Source organism: Chlorocebus sabaeus, chromosome 8, assembly GCF_047675955.1.
Source record: "Chlorocebus sabaeus isolate Y175 chromosome 8, mChlSab1.0.hap1, whole genome shotgun sequence".
NCBI lineage: Eukaryota > Metazoa > Chordata > Mammalia > Primates > Cercopithecidae > Chlorocebus > Chlorocebus sabaeus.
The window spans coordinates 11,827,298-11,839,094 of record NC_132911.1 but is presented as its reverse complement, the minus strand read 5'-3'; the positions used below and the strand labels follow the sequence as shown (position 1 = coordinate 11,839,094).

General features: G+C 44.6%; 1 protein-coding gene across 1 annotated transcript in view; it reads right to left on the bottom strand.

Moving 5' to 3' along the window:
• Positions 1 to 521: 521 nt before the first annotated feature.
• Positions 522 to 11,797, bottom strand: part of PRAG1 (PEAK1 related, kinase-activating pseudokinase 1) — a 74,269-nt gene continuing 62,993 nt past the window's right edge. The window contains exon 6 of the mRNA XM_037983794.2: positions 522 to 9,182. Within this exon, the coding sequence (XP_037839722.2) occupies positions 8,058 to 9,182 (1,125 nt within the window). The 3' untranslated portion in view covers positions 522 to 8,057. The remainder of the gene's footprint in view (positions 9,183 to 11,797) is intronic.

Sequence of the window (11,797 nt, the reverse complement as noted above, 5' to 3'; positions counted from 1 at the left end):
GTCGAGGCTGCAGTGAGCTATGATCATATCATTGCACTCCATCTGGGCAGTGGAGCAAGGCTCTATCTCTGAAGAAAAAAAAGAAATGATTATCCTACCAAAAGAATACATGGCTGCCATTGCCATTTCACGTTGCCCTTGGTTTTCTTCATTTTGACTTTTTCTCCAATGAACTGTTGACTTTTCAGAGATAAAACAAAGCGTTGCTGGGTAATAAGGCAGGGCCCAGCAGCTGGCTCCAGCAAGGCCTGTCTGCAGGATGAAGGCTGCGATCAAATGTGTGACTCATAGTTGGGAGGCGGCTGCCAATCCCGGCTGCAGGGCACAGTCGGCACTGGCCGGGAAGGCACGCTGATCTGCACCCTTGTCTGCTTCCTGTGCTAGGATCGCAGCCCCCACCCCACCTCATTTCCCCAGCCCTATCTCCACATGGGATTGTTCCACTGGCTGTCACCCAGGGAGCCCCTTCTTTCTACCCGTGTTCAGATGGGTACTCGAAACAGCACATGACTCATGTTGTACTCAGCCAAGACTAACAGCATCAGGCTTTTATTGTTCAAGAGCTGACTCCAAGTTCCATGAACAATTTCAATGAGTGGAGTCCTTGTTGCTTACATTGCCGCTCTCTAAAGTCATGGAAAGAAATGACCACACTGGAGCCACAGAAAAGCCAAGGCACAGAGTAGCACAACCTTGCTCTTCCTTAAACACTATCTCTGGAAGCTCATCCTGAAGCCTTTTCCTTGGAGAACCGGCCATAGCCACCAGGTTGGGTTTGCTGCAAGGGACCAATACAGAGCTTGTCAAAGAAGTGTTGAGTTGCAAACGCAAAGACTAGCAGAGTCACTCCAGGGACTAGTAAGGGCCTAAGGGTGAATTTTATCATTAACTCAGGGCTCTGCTGCGAATGCTAACTGCATTTTAGAGCAAGCCTCAGGATTTCCACCTGGGAAGAAAAACAGTCTGTATCTCTCAACGAAAATTAAATGAGTTGTCCTAAGACCAATAAACAAGGACCAAAAATAAGGGATCATTAAAATGTTGATGAATTAATGCTCTCCAAGCAGTGTAAATGATATTTTAACACCTGGGTAAAAGGTGATGAAACCTGTCAATTCTCTGACTCGGGGGAGAAATCAAGTCACTTCTTCTCTTTAAGAAAGTTCCAGCTAGGTGCCATGGCTCACACCTGTAATTCCAGCACTTTGGGAGGCTGAGGCAGACGGATTAGCTGAGGTTGGGAGTTCGAGACCAGCCTGATCAAAATGGAGAAACCCATTTCTGCTAAAAATACAAAATAAGCTGGTTGTGGTGGCACATGCCTGTAATCCCAGCTACTGGGGAGGCTGAGGCAGGACAATTGCTTGAACCCTGGAGATGGAGGTTGCGGTGAACCGAGATTGCACCATTGCACTCCAGCCTGGGCAACAAGAGTAAAACTCCATCTCAAAAAAAAAAAAAAAAAAAGAAAGAAAGAAAGAAAGAAAATTCCTCTTGACATACTGCTAAGTGAGGAAAGCAAACTGCTCTCCCATCTCAGGCATGGTAACTTCTGTGTAAGAAAGAAGGATACACTTGTATCTGCTCATCTGTGCACAAACACAGGAAGGATCAAGCAGAAATTGGTGAGTCCGATGACCATGGTGGATGGCTGCTCACAGGGGAAAGGAAGGGAGAATGGCATGGAGTAGAAAGCATGGAGGATTGATACCTGCTCTGAGTATCCTTTTTTTCTTTTTCTTTTTCTTTTTTTTTTTTGAGACAGGCTCTGTCTGTCTCTCTGTTGCCCAAGCTGGAGTGCAGTAGCATCACTGCAGCTTTGATCATTCAGGATCCAGTGATCCTCTCACCTCAGCCTCCTGAGTAGCTAGGACTATAGGTTTGTGCCACCATGCCTGGCTAATTTTTTTTGTAGAGACAGAGCCTCTCAATGTTGCCCCAGGCTGGTCTCCAACTCCTGGCCTCAAGCAATTCTTGGCCACCCAAAGTGTTGGGATTATAGCTTTGGCCTTCAAAAATGCTGTTACAGGCATGAGCCACTGTGCCCAGCCCAGAGTATACCTGTTGGAGAGTTTTATCTCTGAGTGCCATGTTAGGGTTTGCCTACTCAAATAAATAAAACCAACAAAGCTGAGGGGTAGGAAAAAGAAAATCTGTTTCTCTTTTAGGAAAACCAGAACTTGCTTATGTCATCGTGGTGATGGGAATGGCCAGTAAATAAAGGATTTAAATAAAAGCCTCAATTGTTAAAGTCTTTCTGACTTTTTTAAGGAATCTGCTGTAAGTTCTGAAATTGAACTCTACACAATCTAGAAAAGAGGAAATGGTTATAGCTTCCTCATTCCGGGAAATCTTTGAGAAGAGAGTAGACATAAAAATGTCTGTGTAATCCTAGTAAAGGAAGGAAGGCAAGATTATCCTTTAAGGATGGTGGGAAGTCATCAGGGCTGAATCCATGCATATGGTATTAAATTGGTGCAAAAGCTATCGCTGTTTTTGCCATTAAAATTAATTGAAAAGTAATGGCAAAAGCCACAGTAACTTTTGCACGAACCTAATAGTGCAGGTAGTTTGTCTCCGAATCTTGTGTTCTCAATTCCTGCCTTGTCTTCTCTCCTTAGACCTCCACATTCAATTCTCTCAACCTGTCTCCAGGTCTGCTCTGCCCTGATACGGTAGCAAAGCAGAAGTCTGCAGAGTAAGCTTGAAGTTCATTACAGTGCACAAACATCTTAACAATCGAAGCCCATCTGGTGTCTAGGGCAGTATTTTTAGGGAATTGCTGTAATCACCTCTGGTATAGGAGCTGGAAATATTCGAATCTAACATTTAGAATATGTGATCAATGTCTATGTTCAAACCCCACTGGGATAATCCAATACAAAGTCAGCCTGTTGACATGCAGAAAAATCTCGAGTAAACGTGACTTTCCTTCCCCAGTTCCATAAGCTTGGCATGGATGTAGTCAAGTTCTGGGAGAAAAGATCCAGATCAGACAAGACTGAGTATCCTGGATCTGGTAAAGATCCAGATTGGTCACAGATGTTCTGGCCCAACCCCAGAGTCCCCTAAACCAACAATATCACTTTTGAGTGAATTTGGAGTCTTTTTCTGAAACCCTAGAATCCATCGGGCTACCTCCTGACCACTTTCCCGGGGTGCAATTCCTCCCCCAAGGACGTCTTTTATAGGGAGGTTGCCCCATTGCCTGCATTAATCAGCACTGGAAAAAAGAAAGGGTAATTTGTCAAGACAATCATCCCACGGTACTTGTTCCAACCATTTTATTCTTGCCTTTAATTTTTTTTTTTTTAAATTTTCAGCAATGACACCAGCTAGGTTAAACTTTGATTTCTAATAAATAAATTCCATTCACATCACCCTGTCTTAAAAATGGCAAGTTGGTTTTATGTTACAAATCTACTACTTTTAGTGAGATTTGGTAAGCTAATCTTTAGATCTCCAAAGATTTTCAGATATTCAACAGAGCAGAAAAGGGCTGCCTCATTTATTGACTGTATTTTAAGAGCAAATTTAGAACTCACTAAAGTAACATGTGTCTTCTCTTTAAAAAATCTTTATAATTATTTTGTGTACATGCGTACATGTACAAAAGAGTTTTTTCAGCCCTAAGCTCTTGGAAACCATGAAGTGTTATATAAAGTGGTAACTACAGCTCCCCAGAACCAGTCTTTTCAGATCTGAGCCATATGTTATGATAAATAAATAATCCCTAAAGCGCTTATCTGGCTTCTGGCAAGGATATAACTATTTAGATATGAGGCTTTATAATGCCTACATTTAAAAAAATTAGAAGAAAAATGATTCCACATCTTGGCATGAAAATGAGAATGGCTTACAAACAACAAAAATTACATATGTGGAAAGCATAATGGGGGCGACTTCACTCAGAGTGGGAGAAAGAAAAACTGGAGATTTAAATACCAGTAGTTGGGTTTAGAGCCAAGAAAAATGGGAGATGAACTCACTGATAACAGGAGTATTAAATTGCCAGATGCCCTGCAACTGCCCTTGTACAAAAGTCCCTGATTATTTCTGAACCTCAGTCCTGCAGAACAAGCTATTGTTTCTGGGCATAATGGATTTCATGCTAGAGCCTTCTGTGAGATAAAGCCATGCAGCCTAGGTGTATTTTGAAGTAACAAAAAACCAGTTATATTGAACCTCTGAATTTAGTGTGACTGAAGTTGTTTGCTAAACCTAGTATTTATAGTCACATGACTAATCGTTTATGGAAAAGGCCAATCCATGGAGGGGAATGGGTGGCAATCATTTCCAGAGAATTTGAGGAAACTAGGTTTTAACACTCCATATTTAAATTTCACCAATGGTAGAGATTAAAAAATGCCCTATTGTATAGAGTACCCTTGACATAACTAACTCCATCTTTGAATAAGTCTCCATTTTATGTTTCACAGGGCACTCTGCCAACAAGGATGTTTTGTTTAATAAAAAGATAAAGACTGCATCCAATCAGATAAAGACACAAACAAGCACACTCGTCCGCGATCAGTTCTCACCAGAGGACTCTGTGACTTTAAAATGTCAGACTTTCAGCAGCTCAAAACGCAGCTGTCTTAACTGACGCTGTCTTGCAGTCACTCACGATACGAACTTAGCATCTGCTTCTGCCACCTCAAACACTCTTCCTTGCAAGACCGACCTGCTTCCGCTGGACTGGTTCCTTAACCCTTTCTCCTATCTCTTTCTCCCCTTGATGTTCAATGCTACTTTGTTTATTGTGGAATGTTTAATCTGTAACATGTGTATATTGATTAAGCATACTATTATGTGTGATTTGCCATATTGACTGGCTTGTGGAGTGGCTCAAGCCTGTGTGCCTGCGGCTCTGACTACCAAGAGAACAGGAGGTACTAAAGAGAATTGCCTCCTTGGGAATTCCATGTAACTCCTGGCTTTTGTGACTGAATTAGCATCAACAAAAGCCTGACATTGTGGAAAGACACAAGCATGTGTGGACCTCGTTATTTTTAACCTGGCATCGCTCATGACACCTATCTTCAAAAAACGCTTTTTTTTTTTCTTTTTAAAACTGCTATTGGGGCATTATTCAATGTCTTCAAACAAAGAATCCTTGACAAATTTCCTTCAGAACCAAGCACTAGGCAAAAATTTCTTCCTCCTGATGAACTCTTTCCTAAAATTGCACACAAAAAAGAATTCTGCAGCCAGTTTTCTTTTTCTAGGTTGGTGGGCAGCTCAGAAGTAAGTTTCATATTTAATTGCTCTTATTCCTCTCATTCAGAATTTATTGCTAATGTTTCTTCTTTATCCTTTACTTTTCGGTTCACGTTGGTTCTTAAAACTGTTTTTACAACCTCGTTTTTTTTTTCTCAAGTGGGTGGCATAAAAAAAAGTCGCAATTAATTCAGGGATTAAAAATGTGGCTCCTAAGACTTTCTTTCTTTCTTTTCCTTCCTTCCTTCCTTCCTTCCTTCCTTCCTTCCTTCCTTCCTTCCTTCCTTCCTTCCTTCCTTTCTTTTCCTTCTTTCTTTCTTTCTTTCTTTCTTTCTTTCTTTCTTTCTTTCTTTCTTTCTTTCTTTCTATCTTTCTTCCTTTCTTCCTTTCTTCCTTTCTTCCTTTCTTTCCTTTCCTTCCTTCTTTCTTTCTTTCTTTCTTTCTTTCTTTCTTTCTTTCTTTCTTTCTTTCTTTCTTTCTTTCTTTCTTTCTTTCTTTCTTTCTTTCTTTCTTTCTTTCTTTCTTTCTTCCTTTCCTTTCCTTTCCTTTCCTTTCCTTCTTTCTTCCTTCCTGCCTTCCTTCTTCCTTCTCTTTCTCTCTCTCTCTCCTTCCTTCCTTCCTTCCTTCCTTCCTTCCTTCCTTCCTTCCTTCCTTCCTTCCTTCCTCTTTCTTTTTTTTTTTTGATAGCCTCTCACTCTGTCACCCAGACTGGAGTGCAGTGGTATGATCTTGGCTCACTGCAACCTCCACCTTCTGGGTTCAAGCGATTCTCCTGCCTCATCCTCCCGAGTAGCTGGGATTACAGGCATGTGCCACCACACCTGGCTAATTTTTGCATTTTTAGTAGAGACAGGGGTTTCTCCATGTTGGCCAGGCTGGTCTTGAGCTCCTGACCTTAGGTGATCCACCTGTCTTAGCCTCCCAAAGTACTGGGATTACAGGTGTGAGCCACCACACCAGGCCTTATTTTCTAGTGGCACTGCATTCCCCTGGCAGAATATTTGCTCCTCCCTCTCCATTGTTTATTTACTTGAAGTGAAAAAGGACAAAAAAGTAAAAGACAGCAAATTGAGGGCAGAAGGTTTGCCTGGAAATTTATGAGGGACAAAGAAAGAACTGGCAAATAATGCCCCCTGAAACAGGTCCTAGGGAGAAATATGATTTCCACGTTTGCAGACTCTCTTTCTCTTGTGCAAATGGGTTGGGAGCTGGTTTTGGTTCAGTTCTTTCCTCAATACTCAGGAAACAATTGAAATTACAAATGTGCCCCAGGTGCTGTCTTCACCACCGGTGCATGGAAATATGAATGTGTTTACATGTAGTCAGGGGCTGGAAGGTGGAACTCACAAAAGGATTGAAATTAATATGCAGAAGAGGACCTGGGAGAGTTTCCTATCCTTCCTGCTAAGTGCATCCCCAGGTTTCTAAAACATCCATTCAGATCTTTCTATTTGTTTTAATTTGTCCAGAGTTATTAACAAGATTTTAGAAATTAATTAGTTATCTAGTTGGAAGATTACCCATTAGGTAGAAATACAAGAGTCTTGGGGCTATTTCTCTTCAAATAGGTAATTTTTGACTTTTGTGCATGTGTCTAGTTTTGAGGAGGAAAGATCTGATGTCTCCTAATTTTCTTTGTGTGTTTTTAAAGGCATAGTAACAAATATTAACTATAGTAAGTAGTAGGTGCCAATAGATGTGTTAAATGAGGTTTTAGAAAAGGAGACTTGAAGGAGGCCTGAACAGCAGAGGGAGTACTGGCCTGGGAGTTGAAACACCTGAATTCTATTCTTGCCCTGCCAGTATCCAGTACAGTAGGAACAGTGGGCTATTTGCCACCTGGCATCCCATGCGTTCTCTACCTCCTCCCTGTCCCTGGAGGCTGATCCTTCAGACTGCACCACCCAAGGTCCCTTGCTGTCTGGCATCCTATTAGGTTGGAGATGACAGATGGGAAACAGAGACTCCATCTCTGGCTGTAGAGATCTCAGTGCAAATACCTCCTGTATGTTTCCCTGTCCCGCTGTTCTGGCTCTTGCTTTTGTCCTTGTCACTCTTTGTTCTCATAACCCTGATCACACCTAGCTAAGTGGTCCCTTTAAGGTCTTTTCATCTGAGCCATCTGGGGTGGACTCTGTTTTCAGGCACGTCTCTGAATGATACAAATGGCAACCAGCTTTAGCAAACTGGAAATGGGTTTGAATTCCAAACCACTGGGATCACAGCGACTGTGTCTGGAGTCTTTCCAGGAGGCTTCCAGGTGGGAAGAGAAACAGGGAAGATAATTGGTACCCACTTGCCTGGTCCTTTGTAGACTGCTGCTCTATCTCCTGAAAAGCCGAAAACCAAAGACAGGTCTGTTTTACCCACCAAGCATATTAATGCACTCAGGCACTTAAGGATAAAGGGCTTTGCTCATGACTCAACCAAAAAAATTTTTAATGGAGTTTTCTTCTTTTTTTTTTTTTTTTCTTTAAATAACAATTTGACAAAAGGGTGAAGAAATCCTAAACAAGGTGTCGAGGCCAGTGTCCAGGCTGCATTCTGTTCACAGAACTGTCCTTAGGACGTTGCATGGAGCTAGAAATGTACATAATTATGGAAGAAAACAGGGAGGACTTGGTGCAGAGAGGAGACCAGTGTGGACGGGCAACAGCATCCTTAGTCTTTCATATTTATATATGGTATATGTGTTTTCTATATATATATTTATATATTTTACATCCAGGTATACCAGTCATCTGTACCATTTCCCAGGGAGACATGGGCGCTTCCAAGGCAAGACAGGAAAGGGTTAGGCAGGGAAGGGGCAGCGACAGTGCAGGCTAGGGCTTGGCTCACAAAAGCTGCAGGAGCTTCAGTGACTGTAAAAGGGCCCCGGGCTCCGCGGACGCCAGGTACTGGCAGCAAAGCCAGTCCTCCAGCTCCACGCCCCGCCTGCGATCCACCGCCTTCTCCGCAAACTTCATCATCATCAGGGCCCGCTTCATGTCGATCCAGTTGTGCAGCGTGCCGCACAGCGCCTCCTCCGAGGTGCCCGGCTGCTGCACCAGCTCGCGCCGGGGCCCCCACAGCAGGCACTGCAACACACGCTTGGCCTCGCCGATGCGGATACGCTTGATGGGGTCGGCCTCCAGCAGCAGATGTGCCAGCTGCTGCAGACCGGGTGAGTAGAGGGACAGCGCAGGCAGCGGCGGCAGGTCCTCCTGCCGGTAGTCCCGCTCCCGCAGCTGGGCGCGCACCTCGAACGGGTTGGGCTGGTGCAGCAGCTCGTAGATGAGGATGCCTGTCTGGAACTCATCGAACTTGCGGTACTGGGAGGCAGACACGATCTCGGGGGCCAGCCGGGCCTGGCTCTTCTTCTGCTGCAGGTTTGGAGTGCCGCCTGGCTTCTGCTTGGCCTTCAAAAAGTTGCTGATGATGAGTCTGGGCAACTGCTTCTCCCGGGGCCCTTCTGGGGAGGCGGGGCCGGCTGCGGGGCTGAGAGTGCCACCAGCGGGCAGGGCGGCAGAGGAGCAGGGAGGCGCCGCGGTGGCGGGGGTGGGCCCGGGGGCGGCCTGGGGGGTGCAGTGCACCAGCAGCAGGTTCTCCAGGCACAGGTCCCGGTGGATGATGCCGTGCTCCTTCAGGTGCTCCAGCCCGTTGCAGAGTTGCAGAAGCAGGAAGCACACGCGCCGCTCGTACGCCTCGGGTTCCGCCTGGTGGCTGGCCGCCGAATCCCGCACGAAGTCGGAGGCGGTCTGATGCGGCACCTCTCGGGTGATGACGACCACGCAGTCCTGCTCCTGGGCAGGGGGGTGTGCGGGCAGGGCAGGCACGGGGTCCTTGGGCGCGTCGGGGGAGGTGAGCATGCTGGAGGGCACCGAGGCGACGAAGTGGCCGCAGTCCTGCTGGATGTTAAAGTGCACGGGCACGGACGGGCTGCAGTAGGAGACTGTTTTGGGCTCAGGGGTTTTGCAGATCTGTGGGGAGAAGGAGAAGTGAAATCAAGAGTGGGGCCCATGGTTCTGCCCAACAAAGAGTGTGGAAACATTTGAGTATCTACGTGCAATAAACCTATCACATATGCTTGAGGGTAAGAGCAATCCATACACACGCTAGAAGAAAACATGGGACAGAAATTTTGGGGCCTTGGGTTGGGCAAATATTTCTTAAATACCACACCAATAGCATCGTTCACAAAAGAAAAAAAATCACAAACTTAACCTCAAAGTTCTAAAGTTTTGTGCTTCAAAAGGCACCATTAAGAAAGTGGAAAGACAAGTAACAGACTGGGAGAAAATATCTGCCAAAATGTATCTGATAAAGGACTTGTTTCCGGAATTTATATATAAAAAAACCACTCTTACAACTCAATAATACAAACAAAAAAGGATACAGAATCATGGCATAGAGAAAAAATAATAAAAAATGGGCAAGAGATATGAACAGGCAATTCACCAAAAAAAATTTGTAAATGGCCACAAGCATGTGAAAAGATGTTGGACATCATTAGTCATCAGGGAACTGCAAATCAAAACCACAATGAGATATCAGTCCATGCCCACTAGAATGAGTTCTAATAAAAGACAGTTCCAAGCGTCTATGAGGATGAGCAGAAATGGGAATCCTCACACATTGCTGGTGGGAATGTAAAATGGGGCAGACCCTTTGGAGCAGTTTGTCAATTTCTTAAAAAGTTAAACATAAAATGACCATGCGACCCAGTGAGTGGGGTCCCTGCTGAGCAACACATAGTGAGGTAGGGAGGTATTGGTGGGAAACATCCCTTTGTGCATAGTGTGGACAAATTCTCACCAAGTCGAATAGCATTTATAAGAAAGCAGCCTCACTTCTCACCACTTTTCCTCCAAGGTGAGTCACAGCAGCTGAAAGAAACCAGAAAGTTCTCCAGGGAAGAGGGGTCCAGAAGGAACCCTCAGAGGAACCCCAGGGCACCCTCTGAGATGAAGGTAGGAAAAACAAGATGGAAGATCTCAAGCTCCTCTGTGGGAAAGGCAGCTAGGGATCCACACAACTGTGTCTTTCTCGCCTCCTCCATCACTTCTTACACAAATGACAGTGCCAGCCGCCTGGGGACCTCTAGCAATCCTAGTCCACATCTGGCTGCCACTCAACTAGAGAGTCTTGAACCAGCCATAACGGCCCTCTGTCAGGCCTCAATCTCCCTGTCATTACCCTGAAAGGGACTGAAGTCTCCTCTCTCAAATGAATATTATGATGCAACCTCACCCAGGCTTTGTAGAAAAACAAAGATCAGATGTGAGAAGAAAGGAATCTCACATCTACCCATAAAATATTATCCTGCAAACACTCCCAAAATAACCCTGCCTTCAGGCTGCAGTGCTGGAATGATGATGAAGCAGTGTTTTTGAAGAGCCTCAGTGCTTACAGGCGATACTTTTAGAAGTTCTATTGCAAGTACCTTTTCACGGAGATTTATTTATATTGCAGCTGTACAAACCTTCTCAGCATGAAACCTGGCATACAAGAGCTCAGCCTCCAAGAGACGTTTTTAAAGCTAATTGTGGGGAATGGTGGGTAACACATTAATTTAGTAATCTATTATAAAAGCAGAATGGTAATAAAAGGGAAAGACATTTACCCCAGACATTGCTTCCTATTACACTAACAAAAACGATTTTGAAATACATGTCTAAAAGGCATTGTTCAGGCTCTTTCTTATTCTGGCCTACTCAACAGTACTCAGTTTTTATTTATTTTTTACTTTTTGAGACAGGTGGGAGTTCAGTGGTGCAATCACAGCTCACTGCAGTTTTGACCTCCCAGTTTTAAGCAATTCTCCTGCCTCAGCCTCCTGAGTAGCTGGGATTAGAGGTGTGCACCACCATGTCCAACTAATTTTTGGAATTTTTTGTACAGACAAGGTTATCCCATGTTGCCCAGGCTTGTCTTGAACTCCTGGGCTCAAGTGATCTTCCCGCCATGGCCTCCCAAAGTGCTGGGATTACAAGCGTGAGCCACGGTGCCTGGCCTGCACTTGGTTTTTAAATGGCAGGCTTCTGGAGCGCTATTAAACTAAAGGAAATTTGCGGCAATGGAGGGGGTCCTCAAAGAAAGCGTCTTGCATGTACGCAGCTGTATTGTCAATGGAGATGTGGGAAGGACATCACTGTTATTGTCTCACCCCTAACACATACAGATCGGGCTCTTGCATGTGCAAGGACTGTGCCGATGGTGAGGGCTCCATGCAGCATCCCATTCAATCTCATTAAATCCAAGGAGGAAGATGCTATTACGGGGAGGAAACTGGGGCTTCCAGCGGTTAAATTATTTGCTCCGGACTATACAACGTAGAAGTGTTCCAGAGGTCAAAAGCACAGGCTCTGCAGTGAAAAAAGGCCTGGGTTGAAGTATTAGCTCTGTAACTGTTGGCAAGTTACAGGGGATTTTCATTATTTGCAGAAGTTATAGTCTATGAAGAAGCCATAAACACTGAATTAGTGAATAGAGAACCATTGCTTAGGGGAAATACAAGGTAAGTTTCCTGGGAACTTCTGGTCACAATATTTTCATTAACTCACCAGTGTTCAACCTTGTTTCATGTGTGCTTCTG